At 39.0% G+C, this 22,271-nt stretch overlaps 1 protein-coding gene across 4 annotated transcripts in view; it reads left to right on the forward strand.

Moving 5' to 3' along the window:
* Positions 1-589: 589 nt before the first annotated feature.
* The window catches only part of pcdh17 (protocadherin 17), a 61,706-nt gene continuing 40,024 nt past the window's right edge, over positions 590-22,271 (forward strand). The window contains exons 1-3 of one of the 4 annotated variants that reach the window (XM_016672401.1): positions 593-913; positions 982-1,567; positions 2,349-5,145. In XM_016672401.1, coding sequence (XP_016527887.1) covers positions 2,650-5,145 — 2,496 coding nt within the window. In that variant the 5' untranslated portion in view covers positions 593-913; positions 982-1,567; positions 2,349-2,649. Of the gene's footprint in view, positions 1,568-2,348; positions 5,146-22,271 lie in introns of all 4 variants that reach the window. The other 3 variants (XM_016672402.1, XM_007553986.2, XM_007553985.2) reach the window with 3 other exon arrangements.

Below are 22,271 nucleotides of genomic sequence, written 5' to 3' on the forward strand. Positions count from 1 at the left end.
CAACCTGTTAGAGGCTGCAAAACTCTCCAAGATGTTAACCATTCAGGAGAAAATGACCTAAAATAAATAGTCAGAGAAATGGCTTAATGGCTTAGAAATCAAACCACACCCATGCGTTGCAAAGAAAGTGAAAGTTCAAACCAAAATCAAATTGAAAATGTTTCAAGACTAAAAATAAATGAATAAAAAAATCTGTTGTTCACAAATGGAACCCTTTCAGTATGCTCCGCAGTTGTTTTGCTAATACCAAGTGGTAAAACATTCTGCTGTATATTGAGAAGGGGAATGCAAATGCACACCACACTTTTCAGATTTCTTAAAAAGTCTACATCTGTATGCTCTATTACATAAAATCCAAACATATTACACTTTCTGATTGTACAAAATAGGATACCTTTAAATGCTATAAATACTTTTGCATGTACAAAAATAACCCAACAGAATCCGTTTGTTTGTATTTAAATGACAATGTTTTTTTGTTTTTTTTTAAACTACGCCACTAATTTTAAAAAGGAGACGTGGCTATTATTTATTCAGTTAGCGGGGAAGGGAATTCACTGGTCTGTTTCTCTTCCTCCCAGTCTAACTGAAATTTCAAACCACTTGGGTTTGGCCTCGGCACGTCCGTTGGTGACCGTGCTCAACGCACCGTTTCCTTTATTGTAGCCCCGCACAACAATGAAGTGTGATATTTGAAAAAAGACAGATCCGCCACCGGTGAACTAAGACCCACCAATCATTTGTAGTCTGTACCCACGGCGGCTTTTGAATCCCTCCTTCTCTTCCCACCTCTTCAAATTCATTGGCTGCCACAGGAGTAGCGACAATGTTTAATGCACCATGCGGTGTCCGGAGTCCAGTCAGTGAGAGGAAGCGCTTGCTGTGCTTAGGGCTGTGTTACGTGCTGAAAATAGTAAGTGATGACTTGGCTTGAGTAGTTAAAAAAAAAAAAAAATCAAAAATCAAAATTTTCTCTGACAGCAGCATGGGGACTTATCCTAAAATGCGGCATTGTTGCTGACCACTTACACAGCAGCTGTCCGTCTCTCTTTGCGCACTTTGACGGGGGGACGACGCACAAGGACAAAATGCCACTACGGGAATCAGTAACTCTGAGCTGTCTCGGACGTGGGGAGAGAACACCGATCGCCCTTTAAATGTCCACCGTGGATATCGGCTACCTTTCCACACATCTGGAATCTTCTTTTTTTGTTCTTTCTTTCTTCCACACAGTAATTTTGACAACAGTTTTCCATCCTGAAGAACAGTGACTCACTGCAGGCAGAAGGCGAGCCGCTGCATCCTAATCAGACAGGAGAGAGGACTTCAGCTCATTGACATTACAGTCATACTTTGGAGCACTTTTTTTTTTATTTCTACTGCGCTGTACTGTAGAGTGCGTGTGCATCGGAGGCTTGTGGCTTTCCTACTTCACGGAGGAGAAGAAGGATACGGGTGGTACCTTTAGTGAAGTGGAAATTAAACAATCTCTTCATCGCGCTGGAATTGACTGTTTTGATTTTTTTTACTGTTACCCTTTTGAACTAGCGGAACAGTTTCTCCCGTGGTAAGATTGTGTTTTTTTATTATATATATATTCTTGGTGTCTTATCCGCTTTCGTGATTTTCCACCTGAAGCTCTCACTGTTGCTCATTTTCAAACCGGTGTTATTCCATAACCTTTTCCCGTACATGCGGACGCAACAGCTTCTCTCAAGGACTGTTGAGCGTTAGAGAGAAGCAGAGTTGAGGAAACAGAGAGCAGCAGTGGAGAGAATTAAACGGCAGTGCTGAGATGTTGGCAGCTCATTTCTGACTTTTTATAAGGCTCATTTTAAATATCCGGATTATGCGGATTTGTTAATGCGCGTAAGACGATCATTTTATATTCACTCCTTCAAATAGCCCTTACAATAGGCCATCCTCAGTTTTACGCCTGCGGCGTTACCGCATTATTAAAGTTGCCCTGTTACACTTCAGTCAGCACCCTCAACAAATGTATGGGTCATTATCTCTCCGGGGTCAGATGATGCATGCACACCACATATAGATTTGAAACTGCCTGCAGAATCTTGGATTTTGTTATGTATGGGCTGCAGGAGAATACTTGCTGCCCGTGTATTTATGGGGCTGAGCGCCTTCCAAGGTTAACCAATTAACAATCTTCTCTCATAATTGTGTAGATGAATTACACATGAGCTGTGTCTCATTTTTGGCTTGGCAGTGAATCTGATTTCATCTGATTTCTCTCTGGCAGAGTGGCTTGTAGCTCATTTTGTTTTTATTCGATTTACTAATTGATTTTCACATAACATGTTTTTTTTTCTTTTCTCCTTTTCCTTTCTTAGGTGATATGAGTGAACACTTACAATGACTATTCTGTTGGAGTCTGGATCTCGATTATTGTTAAGATGAGTCTGGGTGCTCAGCTGAATATAAATTAGGCGTTCAGTACCACAGATTGCTTGCTGAGGAGAGAAAGCAACAAAGCAAAGACAATCTACAAGCGACAAATGTCAAGACATCACATGATGAACTGGACTCTTTTCTTTATCCGTCGTGATAGAAGTATCAAATCTGAACAGAATATCAACAGGTCACAGGTAGAATAATCACTGCACCGATTTACGCAGCTTTTACTGAGTGGAGATGCATCTTTCTATTTTCTTTTTCCTCCTGTTGTGGGCTCAAGCCTTGACATTGAAAAACTTGAATTACTCTGTCCCAGAGGAACAGGGACCAGGAACAGTGATTGGGAACATTGCCAAAGATGCCAGGCTTGGACTTGAACAGATCGGGCAGGGAGGACAGGGTAAGAAAGCCAACTTTAGGGTGTTGGAGAACTCAGCTCCACATCTTATCGACGTGGACCCCCAAAGCGGACTGCTGTACACAAAGCAGCGCATCGACAGGGAAACATTGTGTAAGAGAAACCCCAAGTGCCAGCTCTCCATGGAGGTGTTTGCCAATGACAAGGAGATATGCATGATAAAAATAGATATTCAGGACATCAATGACAACTCACCCGTTTTTCCTTCTGATCAAATTGACATCGACATTTCTGAAAATGCAGTGCCAGGGACACGCTTTCCTCTGACCAGCGCACATGACCCTGATGCAGGGGAAAATGGCCTAAAAACGTATCAAATAACTCGCGATGACTACAATCTCTTTTCGTTGGAGGTAAAATCCCGAGGGGATGGGACCAAATTCCCAGAATTAGTCATTCAGCGTCCACTGGACAGAGAAGAACGAAGCCATCACACTCTCATTTTGTCAGCCACTGATGGTGGAGAATATCCTAGATCAGGTACAATGCAGATAAATGTTAAAGTTATAGATTCCAACGATAACAGTCCAGTATTTGATCAATCTTCATACGTTGTAGAAATTCCTGAAAATTCACCTCCTGGAAAAGTCTTAATTGATTTAAATGCTACAGACCCTGATGAGGGAAACAATGGTCAAGTAGTCTATTCGTTTAGTGGCTATGCCCCTGAGAGAATCCGTGAGCTATTCTCAATAGATTCTAGAACAGGGGTCATAAAGATTCAGGGGGAAATTGACTATGAAGAGAGCTCAGTTATCGAGATTGACGTTCAGGCGAAAGATCTAGGTCCCAATCCAATCCCGGGCCACTGTAAAGTCACCGTTAAAGTGCTTGACAGGAATGATAACTGGCCATCTATAGGCTTTGTGTCTGTGAGACAGGGAGCCATCAGTGAAGCAGCACCCCCAGGCACTGTCATTGCTCTGGTCCGTGTCACAGACAAGGACTCTGGAAGAAATGGGCAGCTCCAGTGCAGGGTGTTGGGTAATGTCCCCTTTAAACTCGAGGAGAACTATGATAACTTCTACACAGTGGTTACAGACAGGCCCCTGGACAGAGAGGTGCAGGATGAATACAACGTTACTATTGTAGCCAAAGACAATGGCAGTCCTCCTTTAAACTCCACAAAATCTTTTACGGTGAAGATTCTTGACGAGAACGATAATGTTCCTCGCTTCACCAAGTCAGTCTACCTACTTCAAATTCCTGAGAACAACATCCCTGGGGAGTACCTGGGTTCAGTTCTTGCACACGACCCAGACCTAGGCCAGAATGGCACTGTGTACTACAGTATTATCAACTCCAACGTGAGTGGGGGTGATGTCAACACCTATGTTAATGTAAATGCCGCTAACGGAGCCATCTATGCTGTAAGATCTTTTAACTATGAGCAAATAAAGTATTTTGACTTCAAAGTTCTTGCTAAAGACGCAGGATCTCCACACTTAGAGAGCAATGCTACTGTGCGCATTAGTGTCTTAGACGTCAACGACAACATCCCTGTCATAGTTCTGCCACTTCTCCAGAATGACACAGCTGAAATCCACGTTCCAAGAAATGTTGGCGTTGGCTACATTGTTACCACAGTGAGAGCAGTAGATAACGACTATGGCGAGAGCGGAAGACTCACCTATGAAATATCAGATGGCAACGAAGAACACCTCTTTGAGATTGATCCTGTCACTGGGGAGGTGCGAACCGCTCACCCTTTCTGGGATGATGTAAGTCCCATTGTTGAGTTGATCATTCGTGTATCAGACCACGGCAAGCCAACTCTAACTGCCGCTGCAAGACTCATTGTCAAGGCCTCCAACGGGCGTCCTCCAGATGGACTACCACACATGAAAGACAATCAAAACTGGGACATGTCACTGCCTCTTATTGTGACTCTGAGCATCATATCTATCATGCTTCTAGCTGCCATGGTGACCATAGCAATCAAGTGCAAGCGGGAGAACAAGGAAATTCGTACTTATAATTGTCGCATTGCAGAGTACTCGCACCCACAGCTGGGTAAAGGCAAGAAGAAGAAGATAAACAAGAACGACATCATGCTGGTGCAAAGCGAAGTGGAGGAGCGGGATGCCATGAATGTGATGAATGTGGTAAGCAGCCCTTCCCTGGCCACCTCTCCCATGTACTTTGACTATCAGACACGCCTGCCACTCAGCTCACCAAGGTCAGAGGTCATGTACCTCAAACCCACTGCCAATAACCTCAGCGTTCCCCAAAGCCACGTGGGATGCCACACCAGCTTCACAGGCCCAGTCACCAGCACTACAGACACACCTACTAACCGCATGTCCATCATACAGGTAAGAGAAATTGCATTCTTCTCCTTCACTGTGGTACCATCGTTTTTACATCACAAGGTGCACAAAGCTCCCATTTCCCACATCAGCACTTACTTTTGTTTCTTTAAATGAAAAAAACCAAAAAAGACATGGACAGACAGTGGCAGAGCGACCCAGGAGCAGTGATAGAAAAAAAAAAGATGCAAGGGAGGGGTGAGCATTAGAAGGATTAAACTGCCATTCTGGTGCTCACATAGAACAGAGCCGATGACATCAACGCAAATCTGTTGTCCCGGAAATATGTGACAACTTTTATCTTTTTTTTTTTTTTTTTTCAGGTCAGCCTCTGTGCAGTTGTTTTTATTTCCCTTTAAAGTTTTCTGTTCTTGTAGGAGAAAGCTATTTGTCCCAGAAACTAAAATATTATATTGTCCTATAATTGCTATCTGGCTATAAAATAGGCCCTATTTCTTAGGCCTAATGCCAATTTAAATTACTAAAGAATTATCTACAAAAAAAACACAACTATGTATTTAGTATGTAATGCATTTAGTTGGTTAAAACAACAGCTTATATGAAGAGGAAACTATTTCTAATCAATAACTATTTAGTATGTCATGATATTTTACAGTTCCTTTCATACTTATTCTAGTGGTTTTAATTCCTGGCGATAAGGAGATTGTACTTATTTTCTTGACTACTTTATACGTCTTTGTGCCAAGTAGTAGGGTACATAAGCCTCCAACGTGATAAGTTCTCAGAGTCTTTGGCCTTAAGCCCATTAAAGGTCTGTCGTGGTCGACAAGGATTAAACCCAGCTTAAGCCAGTGGTGTATTCCACAACACCTAATGGGCAGTCACAGTAAAGTTAACCAGTGTCTTGTTTTCTTACTATTGTTCCAGTTTTGGTTGATATCTGTCCCTTCTAAATGTAGTTTTGATGGGTATTGTTTCTATTATCTGGGTTAATTATTTTTGCTATTTGATAAAGGCCTTGATTTACATTCCCCAAATATAGCACAAATTTATTCCCCATATTTATTATGTTCATCTACTTCTTATTCAGAACAGATGTAATCTTAGAGCACTATATATATAAAAAATAAACAGGTGCTATTTAAAACCAGTTATGCTTATTATCTCCACTTATCCTCTGGGACTTCAACCATCATAGTCTAGGTTACGCTGTTTGCTTGTTCCCCGTTGGTGTTTGGGACGATGATTGCGATCAGAAGTGACATATTTCCACCAGGAAAGAAGGCAAATGTCTGTTGTTCTGTCTCGCATTCTTTGCCCTCCTTCTATTATGAACTGGCTATGAAGGCCGGAGGTCAGCACAAAGACTGTTAATGCTTCCTATTATGAAGAAGAAAATAATTGCTGGTCCATTCCACAGACAGTTTCCCTGCTAATCTACTCGTGATGAATTGGACTGCATTAGGCTGTCTTACACTTGTTTATGTGTGTTTTTCTGCCTAACTGTTAAAGGCAAAAATAAAACATAAAAAAAAAAAAACAAGAGGGATCAACACATTCTATAGTGCCTTGTTTACGGAAGGATCCTTCAATGCATGGGTGCTTTATTGTATTATTCAATAGAAACCTGTGTTGAGGGAGATGGCCTGAGGCATTAAGTTTCTTCAGAAGCTGTACAGAAAGGTATCAATTTCTTCCGTCCTCCTTCCTCCTACCTTCACTCCATTTGCATGGACAGTAAGTAACCTGAGTCAGGAAAGTGTCTATGGTAAAAATGTCAGGAAACAAAGACAGAATTTCCCTTTTATCGATCCAAGGCCTCTCGGCCTATCTGTCACTATGGTTGCCACAGTGCTGTGGCTGCGTAGGAAAAACAAATGAATAGATGAATAAACCGGATGAACATATCACCTCTTCACAAGGGCACCTTTGTGGTGCTGGCTTCATCTGTGTATTGTGGAGCAACATTAACTGCCCGCGATGTGTGGTCTTCATCTGTAGAGCTGGTTTACACAAATAATATTTGCACTAGGAGAGGGGGTGAGATGGTGTTTAGCTTGAATACAGGAATGACATAAAGAATTCAGCAAAGCTACACTTTCCTTATTATCCTCATCACCATGCAAGGACATTACATAGTGGAGAATATTGTCATTTGTAAACAGAATTCCCGAGAAGAGATGGATGATATACAGCGAAGCCTAATTCCGCTTTAGGCATAAAAGGAAATTACTCTGTATGGAATCAATAATAAAACTAGTCTGTAGCAAAATTCCTCGGGGTTCAGGATGAATGGACTGTAATATTTTTGCTTAACAGAGCCTGCGCTAAAAGTGACTGGAAATGGATTCAGATTCACCAAACTGGAAGTCACTTACTGACTTGTTTAGAGGCTTGCCTTTTTAAGTCATTATTGTGACCAATTTGAAAACTCTGGTTTGTCAAACAGAAGATGCGGCACTGATATAAGCTTGTGTATTAGTTCTTGTATTAAAAAAAACTTAATGTTATGTCTGTGAGACATTTGTCTTGCTAATAAGATATGAGTGGCTCTGTAAAAAAAGGCAGTAAAAGCTGCCTTTAGGTGGCGGTATTCTGCCTTTTGTGGGGTCGCATTGACATGAGAGTGGCAAGAAAAGCAGGGCTCCAGTATCTACTGACTTGTCACTCGTCAGTTTATTAAAAGAGTTCTCCTCTATCAAGAAAGGATATATGTGGAATCATCAGCTATAGCAGGTTTTTCAAAAGCAGCCGCTTCTTACAGCATTCCTCTGCTACAGGTCTGATTGACATTCACTGAATTGTGAATCCATGATATTGATGGTTCATGTAAGGAATGTCCTCTGAATGGAATCAGAGTAATAAAGCCAGTCTGTAGCGAAATTCCTCCTCAGGGTTCAGGAATCATGGACTGCAATATTTACACATAAATATTTGTTATGTGTCCCCACATACACACATATGTGTATGTGTGGCAGGAAAAGGAACTTTTGAGCGATGCGATTGTGACCATTAAAGTTGCCCATTTACTCTGCTTTAGATTTTTCACTCTTTTGATCTGTTTAGGTTGAGAATATGCATGCCATCATTTTAACTGGAGCAGATGTTGAGAATGGATGTTTCTAGGGATGGTCTTACTCTGCATAATTTAGGGAGATTGTGTGTGTTTGTGTGTGGGTGTAGTGTCATTGTGTATTCCAGGCATGTGATTTAAGCCTTTAGCTGGCAGGCTCCGTGACAGAGCCCCTCTCTTTTGTGAGCGTGACAATGTTGCGTTTGTCCGAACCTTGAAACACCCTTCCTCCAAGACACACACACACACACACAGATGCACACACACACACACACACACACACACACACACGTAGGTCTGTTTTTAAGGATTCAACCAAAAAGTCTTATCCAAGCCTCAGTGGTATATTGTATTGAAATTGCTCCCACACTTCAGTAGCTACTGAGCCAATGAATAGAAAAGCACTCTTTATTTCATTTTTTTTCTCCTTTCATCTTTCGATAACTCCTTTGGTCTGGAGCTTCCTACAGAGTAAGTTTAGTAAACATGTATATATTCAAACCTGCTGTCAGGTTTTGCAGTATAACAATAAAATGTGTAGGCAGTTATGGCAAATGAGAAACACTTCGAGAAACCTTTTGCAATTTGTGTTTATTTGTCCCCTTGTGGGCCTACTAAGTCTCTAAGACAGATATGTTTTATTTGAGCTCGACTGTACAAAAAGAAATATTATCTTGCCTTGGGGTTTATTTTTGTATTTCTTCAAATAAACCTGCCCCTACTGTACATAACACACCACGATGAAGTATTAAATTATTAATAAGCACTTTTATGTCTCTTCATGCTACCCAAAGCTGATATGATAGATACAACTGGGAGGAAGTGCAGTCAAACCAAAGAGTGTTGCTCTGGGGAATAACTCCAAGTTATTTTATCTCTTTTCCCAGAACACACAAGTTTGGATAATATGTATATTTTTATTTTATTTGCAACCGTCGCTAGTGTTTAATCGTCATCGTTGAGAAAGGGCTTGTTTCCGTATAGATGCCTTCACAGTGGTTAGACGCGGCAGCGGCTGTGCAAAGCAGAGTATAAAGCTATATTTGCATCCTCGTTCATTAATAAATCATGATGTTTAACAAATCAGAGCTAAAGCAGAAGATGTCACAATAAACATCAGAGGTCTCAGGCTACTTGTTTATGAACCGGAGGAAATGAGGATAGCTGAACTCAGAGAAAGTGGGGAACAAGAAGATGCTCGCTAACTGGTGTAGGCAGAATTTGAGTGCTTATTTGAGACATTATGAGGCAGTGAGAGAAGAAGAGAGAGGGACAGAGGGCAGTGTAGTAGCCTCTCAAATAGCCAATCAGTTTCCACTCTCCTATGTGGGAATTGTATTTAAGTTTTATGGAAGATGGAAAGCAGAAAATTAGGTCTGATTGCAATGTGCATCGCCCGTGTCTTTTATCTTCCCACATTCATTACATAAACAGATATTATAAGGAGACTGAAAGTTTGTTTGAGATTTAACGCAGCTTTAGAAAGGAATGTTTTATTTATTTCCCGTTTTCAAAAATCCCAGTAACCGTTCTAAATAATTTATCCGTTGACTCCATACTTCGCTTACCACTACTTACGATTTCCCCTTGTAACTAAAAACAAACTTCACATGCTGTAGACAGATATGGACTGGTTTGTTGGTGACCCACTGGATGCAGAGGAAGCGCTCTCCATATGGACTCCGCGCTTAGCTGTGCTGCATAATTTCATTAGTTTAACAGACCTCCCAACCTGGCAATGCAGGCCAACAAAGGAATTTTTATTTATTTTTTGGTAGCGTAATGAAAGACACAGGAAATGAGCACACAAGTCACCCTTCATGATAGCCAGATTGACCGGACACATTAACCAATTTTCTTGGCTCAGTAGGAAACAGCCAATTGGAGATGACATGAGCTTGATAATAAAACTGCGGCTTGTCAGTGAATGCTTGCTCTCTTATTGTGTGCTGGTGTATGCCTAGCTGTGTTAGAGACAGAGGGGAAGAGGACGATGAAGATTTTTATGCCTAATTCAGCACCGTTTTGCTTGACTTGCATTTAACTGAGAGACTGGAAAAGTTTTATGCCACTATTTACTATTCCATGATGCCAAGCACACTTCTTTCTTTATTTCTGGATGCTGTCTTGTCCAGCACTCTCTTGTTTGCCAGACCTTGTTGATACCGTATTTCTGTTATGCTGCAGGTGCACTCCTACACAGGATACATCTCAGCGTTTTGTACCTGAGAATACATCCACTGTAATGTTTTTATTTTTTTGTTGTTTTGCATAATTTAAGATGTTTCCTGAGAAAAAAATAAGAATTTGTCAAAAAAATCCACATGCTACCACTCAGTTTGTTGTTGCTGGCATTGTGCTGCAAGCAAGTTGGGCAAAAGAAACCAATCTTTGATTACGAGAGGCTGTAGAGACGAGAAAACAAAACATAACCTTCACAGCAAAGGAATCTGTGATTCAACTGCCACGCGTCTGCCTGTATTTCTGCGCGGACACGCAGAAATACAGGTTGTGTGCGCACAACCTCGCACCTGTGCTACCACCAGCAGAGCTCTGAAGCACAGGTCTTGCTGGTTTCCCCACAGCGAAATGGTCTTCGCTGTTGGGGCCGCCTGTCCCCCGTAGGCTCTGGATCCCTGCCGGCATCCTCACACTCGGCTTTTTAAGTCACAGGTGGGCCTTAGATGGAACTGAAGACAGACTCAGAAAGGAATGACCACACATTAACGTGCAACAAAATGCACGACACACAAGGGGTCGCCTAGGTGTACAGAGCATGGTGATGTATTCTTTGAACTGCCAACAACTGGGTCTCCTTGCTGTAAATCAAACGCTCTCAAAGTCAAACAAAGTAGAGTCCGCTCTGCTGTGCCTTGGCTCCGGTCCAGCCTGAGAGAGCTTTTATTTCTGCCACATCTTCTTTCACTGTGCCCCCCAGGCATGTGCTGTAGAAACAACACGTAGCTCAAAGAATGAGTTATGTGAAACTGTTCTCACCTTCTATCTCATTAGTATAAGAGAAATGATTTATCCCCCTCTGCCTGAATCTCTCGCTCTCTCTCCTTGTCCTTGCCTTTTACAGTTCAGCTCTTCTTCAGCTTCATCAGTAATGTGATTAATTGTTTGGAGGCATATATCATGCATACCATCTCATTTGCTATAATTTAACCTAACTGCATGTCAAAACAAGCTGTTATAAAATGACTCCCTCTCCCGCGTGCAATCACAGGAGTACATTACTGGCCAGTTACAAATAGGAAATTACGATTTCCCTCGCAATTTGCGTGCAGTCCTATCTGAATTTGTGCATGGTGTGTGTGAGAGATTGTGAAACTGAAATGAGAGCGATCCTCCCGTTCTTTTCTGTTGCTGCCTATATCTATCGCGCAGCTTGAAATCTGACCCCCGTGTCTATAGCCCTGAGTATGCATGAGAGAAATCGAGAAGCGGCTGTGTATTGGAGTGTTGATGGAAATGGAGGCGAATGGTCCCACACTCTTAGATCCTATTGCCTAAACAAAGAGCCACTAAGTGGTGGGAGCACAAGATTTGTTGTCAAACCTTGACGGTCTCTGTTCTTAGTGGTAGCAGTGGCAAGGCTAAGTGCTAATGGCATATTGAAATTTTTTTTTTTATTTCGCCAGTCTTATCTTTGTCTGTTGTACCACACAGATGTACTGAATTGGTCCCTTGCTGGGTTTATGTCTTAGCAAGAAATCTTTTTGGGTCCTTTAGCATTCAGATCAATGGCTGGTTTGCTCCGTTTCTTATTGATTTTTGCTCTGTTTGGTACTGACTTACTGTTTTTCATTATCTAGCGCTCTTAGCATTGTTAAGTAAAAAAAAGACCCAGAGCTCTTGGTCTTTGCCTTCATTTTTAGGATTTCTTTTCTTTCTCTCAGCCCTTGTCATCTCAGATAAGCATAGCAATTGCTCATGTTACAGACGACCCAAGCCAAATTTATAATGATGAGATTATGTTGTCAACAGTACAGGGTGTATATGTCTGCTGTATTGATCTGTGCAAAGTCCTAATAAATGAAGTACCACAATGGAAGCGTTGGCTCAGTAATAACTCTGAACAGATCTTGCTATTTATATACTCTCAACACTGCTTGGATGATGGATGGATCTTTTTCCGTTTTCCTCTTGTCTTTTTTTTATGCCCTGTCTCAATTAATCCCTCCTCTTCCTCTTTTCTCCTCTCCTGTTTGAGGTCATAGCAACATGCTTGACTGAAATTCTTGCAGGTGGAGAGACATGGGTGCTGCCAATCAGACAGGATCCAAGGGCGGTAGACGAGGGCAAAGACAAGTTAGCAACGCCTTTGTGCATGTGTGTTTGCGTGTGTGTGTGTGTGTGTGTGTGTGTGTGTGTGTGTCTTAAAAAGGCTGAGGTTTGAAGCAGGGTCTATCTATGTATTTGAAGAGAAGGTCAGCAGGATTTAGAGGCTCAGATTATGTGTGATTGTTTCTTCAGTGGGCTAGCTGATTAACGCCAAAGCTGCTCTGCCAGATCCTTGACGCTCCATAGAGACACTTAAAAGAGACAGAGAGAAACTTACATCCAACACTCTGACAATGGAGCATTATCCTAAAGCTTGTTTTTCTGCTTTTCCCCAGGAGCAAGAATAGCTTCCACCCTGTCTTCCATTGTCTGTTATTCAGGCTTAACTTTTTTCTAAAATATTACACCCCCTATTGGCCCTTTAAGTCACCTTGTTATAAAAGTACCTCAATGTATTTTGTGTCTGTTTGCGTATTCATTGAGAGGGAGTGAGGACGAGAGGGCCTTTATGTGTGTCCATGTGCATTGGTGTATGTATTAATGTGAGACCCATGAATTCAGTCTGTGTCAATATTTGTGTGTTTCTTTGTCTGTGTCTGGCCTTGGTATTGGGCTTTTGGGAAGCCTCTAAAAAGCCCTTTCATCCACAGAATGGCACACCCCCACCCCCCCCTCCATTCAATTGGAATAATTGTATTATTTATTGTTTTGTTCACAAGCTCTCAGCTTCTGTCTTGTTTATCAGCAGAGGAGCCAATAATTTTTGGATTATTTCTTTGCAGGAGAAAAACTAAACAAATCTGCAAAATAAGAGGACTTAATGAAATCAGTTTACAAGTGTAATTATTGTATGCTGAAGCTAAACACTGGGTCACAATATGTTTATTGAACAATTATTCCTAACACAGAATCATGCAGCTGTTTATTGACTTTGTCCTAAAGATGCCTCTTTCTGCTCTGGTGTCTTTGTAGTGAAAAGATATTATAATTTCGGATTACTCACACAAACTGCCCATTTTCTGAGAAGGGAAATAATTCAGATAATGCCAAATAATTTTTCTTTATATTTTCTTTATACTTAGCTTTGAGTAATAATTGCTGCTTTTCCTGGAATAAAATTACTTAAGTATTTACTAGTGTCTCGTTTTGATTGAGCCAAGCAAAACATCCGCCCAATCATGTCTGTCTTTTTATAAGGCCTTTTGAAAAAAAAAAAAAAAATGTAGTTAACTGGCTCTTTTCTTTAGACTGGAATTAACTACTTTTGGGAGAAAGTAAGAACCATGGCATCAGTTAAATAAATATAAGGGCAACAGAGAATGATGAAAACATGCTCCTTTGAAAAGCTTCGTGTTGCAAACATTCCAGAAAAAAAAAAAAAAAAATCATAGTTCATGTTCAAAGGTCCAAATTAAATTTCCTGATAGATTAGTAAATCAATTTTGTAAATGTGTGTACATCTTGAAAATAAATTAAACTTTATGCCTTCACTTAGTTGTCTGTCAGCCTAAATTTTGGACATTAAAACATAACGAGCTGCCTGATTTTATTAAAAAGTATAACTTAAACATAATTAATTATATTACTTTCCGTGCCTCGAAGAAGAAAATGTGTTGTTTTGTTTTTTGTTTTTGTTTTTGTGGCTCCTTTCTTCAGAAATCAAGTTCTTTGTTTTGAATGGCCCATTTTTTTACACATGGTGTTATGGCAGCATACTGTGGAGGTTTTAAGTCTTCTTATGAGCTAGCAGAACATGCCAAGCAGTAAGTCGTGCACTCTGTCCAGATTGGCTTGCTGTTTGGTCTGAACTCTGATCAGTTTTGTTTTGAGAATAGCTGATTTTAGCCTGTCATTTTTTCTTACTGAGAAATTTATATGTTTTCACCCAGTACTGCATATTATATTAAATCATTTTATTAGTGAGATGTATCTTTAGTGTTTCTGTATCCTTCAGTCATAACTTCATTGAAAAACAAACAAAAAACAAACACAAGTCATAGTAGATAAACAATGGGGAGAAACACTTATTATCTGTGTCCATCAACTGCGTAAAGTTAAATTCCAAGTCTGAGTCTTAAGGCAGAAATTGTAAAACTTAGTTCCATGTTAGTAAGAAAAATCCAAAGGTATCAGACTGCACACCAGCGCATCCTAACCTGGAAATGAATGATTTTATTAATCTAGATCTATCTAAATGCAAAATGGAAACTGTAAAGAAGTCTCTAAAGCAAAGCAACAGATGTCCTGACTGAAATAAATAAACAGGTGGTGTAGCTGAGTTTCTTTACTACAGGTTTCATTTTCTTTGTGTAGATACCAAAGTGGTTTCACTATTCTGAAAAGTTTCAGAAACAAAGTGAATACGCCCGTATTTACCTCAGAGAGAATTGTATAAAGGGGTAACTCCCTGTTTACTTATTGCAGTAAATATACACTATGCATGTTTCTCTTTATGACTAAGCACAATGTCTTTTTGTATGATGACAATATATCTCCTCAAGCTGGACCTTCTCAGCTGAGTTTGCTTTGGAATAATGAGGGTTTAACAGGATCAGTGTGCATTCTAGGCTTTAGATAACTTCAGTTCAAACAGTTGTCACTATTAATGAGCAAGTAATAGAGGATTAGTGGCCCTGGCTCTAAAATTTCATACTTTTTCTAGAGAACACTTTCTTGTGTTCTCTAGATAATTTTAAACGCAACTGATGAATGTGGCATCAAGGGAAATCCTCTGTCTCTCATTTCTGTCATGTTTTCTTTGATGTCTCATATTTTTCTTCATTAATAATCAAAAGACTGGTTCTAAGCAACTCAGACAAGCTGGTAAAATCTGCCTGTATACAAATGTCTCATGTAGTAGAGGAGAACAGCAGTACTACTTTAGAGCACAAACAAAGCTCTGTGTTGCTCTTTTTTGTTTTATTATTTCATTTACATATCTTGTGCAGTAATAAAGAGCTATCTATTTGAAAAGTCATATTTATCATTTACTCCTGGGGCCAAACAGCAAGTTATGTCTGTTGTACAGATAGAAGTGTATATATGCATTGTGTCATCCGTCTTTCCTCTCGGCAGAATATAGTTTTCTCTAAAATAGTTCAGTACATAGTTTACAGGTTCAGTCTTAACCAAAAATTGCCTCACATTTAAGGCGAGGGCTATTACCATGAAATATAATAATTTAATATTTTTGTTTACTTGCTTTTTTTCCTATGGTCTGGCAGGTCCACACAATAGGACTGTGTAAACAGCTTTTTGTCCCAACATTATGAATAATAGAAGTGCACACACATAAGCACCCAGTCACACAAACACAGGCTAACGCAGAGTCATGCACAGATTCGCTCACACATGTAGACACCAACTCCCTGGTCTGGTAGAAGAGGATTATGACTTCTCACTCAGCCCCAAAAACCCTAGGGTCAGTCATATGAATTCACTCAATTTGAATTTAGTTTGCAGCTTGTTAGGCTATGAATTGTGCCAGTGCCACCCAGATGAAACTGGAATTAATTTTTCTGCTTGAATATCCCACTCACATGGCTTTTTGGTGATCCCACAGTCTGCTTGCCCGAAGACAAATGTACAGCAGCTTGTGAGGCAGTGGATTTTTGCAATTTTCAACACTTATGACTTGTTTGTCATGCAAACCACAAACTAACAGAATTAAATTGATGTTGATTTTTGCTTTACAAAACAAGAATCATTTGCTTAAATTAAATCTAAAATTAGGGGAAACATTTGGGTTTCATTTGATGCACACAGAAAGAACTATTTGCTCCTGTGAGCTGTAACCCACTCTGTTCCATTCTGATGGAGAATAAACAGCAAAAATGGGATTTTGGATTTTTAAAAACACTTATTTATACTGTATTAAACGAAAATGCAAAAGGCTTAATGCATGTTTATGATATGCATGGGATACATTACACTGTAGTCTCAATAGCGCTATAGGCTGAATCTGTTACGATTCTTGAATAGTGAAATAGTCTGTATTTGGTATTTTGTTCAAATGTTAATTGATATATATTATGTCACTGATTTAAAATGTGCCGATTATTTATATTTTTCCATGCCATCTCCTCCACAACATGCCACCCTGGGCAGTTGCCCATATCACCCACATCAGAAATCACCACTGCTAGTTATATTAAAAATGATCTTGGTGCCTGTAATTGTTTCTCCTCCCATTACTATCTTCTGCAAGGCCCTCTTTCCTCTGTGTTGCTGTAGAGCTCCATTCTGAGACATCAACCACAGTTCTGTAGAAAGTTGCAAAAATGTAAATGAGGGGTCCTGTTTCTAAATCTGAGGTGCCTTCTTTGACTAGATGAGGTCATCAGACACCTGTCTTTCAATAAAATTTACTCAATTAATTAATTCCTATACAGCAAAGGTGCTGATGCTAATTGGTGTGCAATCAGGTTGTGATTTTCGTAAGCTGATGATTATCTTCTCCATTTTGTCTACATTGAGGACCAGGTTGTTTTCTATGCCTTTCTTTTCAGGCCTTAGATACATCCCACTACTGCAGCGTCATCTGCATATTTTTGATCAGGTTTTCCACATTGTGAATTCCACTCAGTAGATTTGGACTAAGTATACAACTTTGGGGAAGCTCAGTGCCCAGCATGCTGGAGGTGAGGATGTTATGATTTTAATTAAATTATGAAATCTTCCAAGGCATACTAAAAGTTGTGGTAAATTACATTATCAGTGCAATAATACTTTTGTTAATTTCACAAGACTTTGTTGATATATTCTCTTTCTGACATGTAGGTGGCAGGTTGGTGCAAATATTTGTCCAAGTAATGTCTGTTGTGGACTGTGATGGAGCTTTGTAGTTGCAGTCGCTCAACATGCAGATGAAAGTAATTAAAGTAATGGAGAGCATTGCAGTGAAGGCATTTCCATACAAAACATGTATCCAGGGGTTACCTAATTTTCAGCTTTTATCTTAACAAAATAACAATGGCATGGGCCCAGGTTATCGCTGGTTCAAATATGGTTAAAGTTGACTTATTAGCAAAAAAGCTCTATAATAAGTTAATTAAGAATGGGCATATAATAAACAGCCTGATCCACCATTAAACATTTCCCTTTTCTGTTTTGTGCATTTTATATCTAAACATTATAGTAATGAGAAAAACTATATTGCAATTTTTTTATATGGCAGCTTTTCCTCTGTGGTGCATAATCCTTATAGGAGTTTTATCTTTCTAAGCCACTAGCAGCAAACATTCAGATGCTTTTTTTTATTTATTTTTTTATTTATTTTTTCATGTACAATTCAACATGTGTCTACATGACTTGTGATTTAAATTATATGCAAGTCTTACAAAGTCAGGTAAGTTACTGAGGTGATAATTCAAACATACAACTATAAATCTAAGGTTTCTCAGCTTTGTCTGGAAAGGATTGTGTTCTTAAAAGGCCTTGAGATTTTTAATGGCACAAGACTTTCTTCTAGTCTGAAGAAAGATTAGAAGAATTTGGTTAGCATTGGACAAATACTTTTATCATCTTTCAAAGGTGTCTGTCTCCTCCCTCTATTCTTGAATGTATTCATTCAATATCATAAACTATTTAATCAGATTAGCTTCACAGTAGTGTGCGGGTAAGCATCACCCCCTCGGTTCTCATGTGTTNTGAATCCACTTTAGTCTCCTCCCACAGTCTTATCTGAAGTTAACCTCAGGTTTGAGTGCAGAATTAGTTGTTTCCCATTATGATATACTGATGACAAATTAGGATTCATTTTTGGCATGAATCTTAGTTTGATGATTTGTAGAATAAATTCAGAGTTTTGTATAAAATAGGGACCAGACAAACAATCTCTCTTCAGTTTTAGAAAAAAAAATCAACATGTGTTGTCACAAATGTGTGTGTTTATGACTCATGGTGTTATTCCAATTTTGCAGCTTATTGTAATCTTTACCCAAGGGGATGCTGGTCCACATCATGATTTATGGGTAATGGTGTGCTTTATAGTCAGATAGGGAGAATCCATTAAATACCTGCTTAATCATCCTATTAATGAATCAATTACATGCAGAAGAGTTAAAAGAAGAAAAAAAAAAAATATATATATATATATTTTTTTTGTTATCCAAAGTGATTATTGTGTATTTTCCGTGATTCTAAGGAGAACACTTTGTCTTAATTCTACAATGTAATCTGAAGTTTATTCTCCTGATGATGATAAGATCAAGTTAAAGTTTAACAGTCCTTTAGTGAGAGTCTGTCAGACACAGGAGTGTTTATCCACCAGTGTCCTTTCCTTGCTCTTTAAAACTAATTTAGTTTTCAAGATTAAATGACAAACTTTATTACAAATGGATGAAGTGCTTTACAAAGAAAAGCTCTTAAAACTGATGAACCCTCATAAACTGTTACCATCAAAGGCAAATGCAGCTATTCGGATTGTGCCGAAAACCACCTCAAATGAGACTAAGGCAGTTATTGGGAGCCAGAAGTGAAAAGTATATGTGTATGTTTGCTCAGGCTGCACTTCAAATGGAATAACAGATTATCAGTAACTGCAAGGACTATCCTGTTTGTTTTGCACTTGTCAGTTTAGATAGGCTTAAAAAAAAAAACAAACAAAAAAAATACATAAGCCAACTTTCCTCCACTGCATCTTCCACTCTATATTTGTTTATAGTTCAAATGAAGTTCTTTCTTAATAGCGGCAGCTGTGCCACTGAGCATGCACGATGAATTCTACTTGTTTGTTGTTTACCAGGATGTCAAAAGGGAGAACTAATGATACTTTGTGGTCATTGAAAGTGGCTCCATAATAATCATGAATACTGAATCGAGGAATTAATCAGCAAGCAAGAAGTCGTGTCTTTTATATAGTTTAATTAAAAAAAAAAAAGTCACTGGAGTGCTTCTTAGCCCAATTTAATAAAGGAAAAGGTACCACTCCCAACACGTGAAAAAAAAAAAAAAAGATACAAATCTCTTCAAATGATGAGACAATGATTTACAAGGTATGAGTGCCGAGTTAGATTGAATTTGCCAGCTTTATAATAAAGGAGCTTCTTACAAATAGCCCCGAGGTAGTTCTGTAATAAACACAGATGATACTTCAACACCACAGCAGCGCTAACAGATGATTATTTGTTTGTCTTTATTTACTTTGACTTGTGTTAGATTTGTTGTGATGTCAGATTCACTGCAGCTCGTGATGAGCAGCAGATACGAGATTGTAAGACGGATTTGTTTTAATGACTCATTTCTTTGGGTGGAACAAATAATCAATATTTTCTGCTACAGACTCAAGTGATGTTTTATCATTACATCGGTGCTAGTTTCACTTCATTTTTCTCTTGCTATACTGAGGAGTTCTTTTCATAATTTGCTGGTATTGCAGAGAAAAATCTGGGAAACATGATCGTAGCTGTCGACTGCCAATTGGAAAAATGAACATTTCTTTAATAGGTACATACAAAGGATTCATTAATGTACATGTACCAAGTCTGCTACAGTGGAGTTTACATCAAGTATTAGCTCATTTGTTTTCATTAGCGTTACAGTAACTTGCCACATATAACAAGCATTGTGATAGAAAGTAAGGCACGTTAGTTATTTTAAGCACTACAGCATGTCATTCTGCAGCTGCACATATTTGTACATATACCTCACTGACATCAACAATGTCAAGCTAGACCTGAAACAAATCATATTATTTTTATTTTTAAAAAGTTCTCTGCTGCTACATTGCTTTAAAGAACACATTTTAAGATTTTCCAGGTTTTCTGAAGGACCCATGTGATTTAGATGACTAAACCTACAAACTAACCGTTTTATTATAGCTGTACTCAAAAGCTTGCTGAGCATGCATGCTTGATTTTAGCTCTGCCTCGTGTCATTTATGTAGCCGCACTTGTTCGCGCTTGGGAATTACCAGTTGAAGTGCTATTTTGGACCTTTGTCAACAACACAGCTCTCCCAGGCATCTTAGAATTATGCTTGAGGTTGTGTTTGAGGGTTGCTGACATATAATGGAATTGAAACCAGGAGAGAATATTGGAGCACATTCAGTTTGTTTCTTCATAGTGGCAATTGTTAATTGTTTTGCAATTGTTTGAAGAAGGAGTTTTCAAAAATGTGGGAGAGCTAGCCCTCTCTGCATTATTGCTACAATGTCTTCAAACATTTGCCTGTCGCTATGCTTGATATTCCAGTCATACATGTTTCACTGATGTTGTGGAGTTTACTTGCTTTATCTATGTGTAGCACCACATGATATGAGACGTTTGTTGCTTTGTCATTTACAGTGCTTCAAGTATGAACTACTTTCTGCTGTAGTCAAAGTTTGTTTAGCCTCCTGTAACAAAAAACCCCAAGGCAACTCGTTGGCAGTGGAGCATCTTCATATCCATCCCATGAAAATTCCCTCTATCATCATCATCATACTGTTTTGCTTGACCCAGACTCTACCTCCTTATTCAACATAGCTTTAGGTTGTAGCAACCCATCAATTTTATCTATGGTACAGGCTTGGTGAAGTTGACTAAATGTTTGCTGTTACTTTTTCTGGGTAATTTGCTTTTGAAACGCACCCTGACATCCTAGGGCTAAACAGCATGTGAAAGACTTGTAATGATCTCCTCAGAGCTGTATCAGTGTAATGAATTTAAAGCCACTTTCAGACATTCCCTGCTTTCCATCAAATGTGACAACAAGCAAATGTGTTGGTTTTATGTCTGAGTGAGCACTCGAGTGCTTTTCCACATCAGTGTACAATGGCAACTTTACTAGTTTAAATTAAATGCAATTTATTATGTTTAATGTTTTGTAAATGTGACCTGCACGCATGGACATTTACTGTGAGAGGCATGCATAATAGTTGATGCGTTTTTATTTATTTTTTTATTTTTTATTTTATTGACTAGTGCTCTTTATTTGAGAGTGAAAAAAAAAGAAACTACAAACGAACTAGTGAAGGGTTTCAATTTGACATTTATTCTGCATGTCAGAGAAATCTGATGTTCAAAATGACTGACTATATGATACACTCTTTAAAAAACTAAACAACCAGCCATTATTTCCAACCATATTTTATAATTCAGTCTATCAGCAGCTCTCCTATATGTTGTTCCTTCTCTATCTGCTTCCTCTTGGTCCAATACTATCAACTTTTAAGGATATTTCCCATCACTGCTTTGAGGATGACATCCAGTTCCAAATTAAGTTTTGAAACTACACATTTTACTAAGCTGTCTGGATTCCCTTAAAAGCTGGATGAATGAAAGTTTTTTTTTTTCTTTCAGTTGAATGAAGAAAAAACTGAAGAAATCCCCTTTGAGCCACAAAACGTATCGGTAAAGATAAAGCAGATCCTTGGGCCATCGTCTGTTTGAAACATTGGAATAACCTCCAACTCAGATTTTAAGCTAGAAAATATCTTAAAAGTTCTGGTTCGATCCTGTTTCTACCATGTACGAAATATTGCCAAACTTAACCCTATGGTCTGTCGTCCTTAGATGGACAAGAGACAATAGCTTTTGTTTAATTTCATCTGGATTATTGCAATGGACTTTGTCTAATCTGAACCTCCCTAGACCAGTAGCAGTCTGTACTGAATGCTGCTGCTGGGCTGCTAACTGCATCTTTAAAGTTCTGTCACTCCCAATGACAAAACATTAGTTTCTGGTCGTTATCGATTGCAATTTAAGATTCTGGTTTCTCATGGATAGACACCAGTCTACAACAAGACTGAACTCTCTTCCTCTGGCTTCCTTTGAAGGACAGCTGAAAATGAACCTTATTACGTCTGCTAATATATATATATATATATATA

The sequence above is a fragment of the Poecilia formosa genome, unplaced genomic scaffold (assembly GCF_000485575.1).
Source record: "Poecilia formosa unplaced genomic scaffold, Poecilia_formosa-5.1.2 Scaffold60, whole genome shotgun sequence".
Taxonomy (NCBI): domain Eukaryota; kingdom Metazoa; phylum Chordata; class Actinopteri; order Cyprinodontiformes; family Poeciliidae; genus Poecilia; species Poecilia formosa.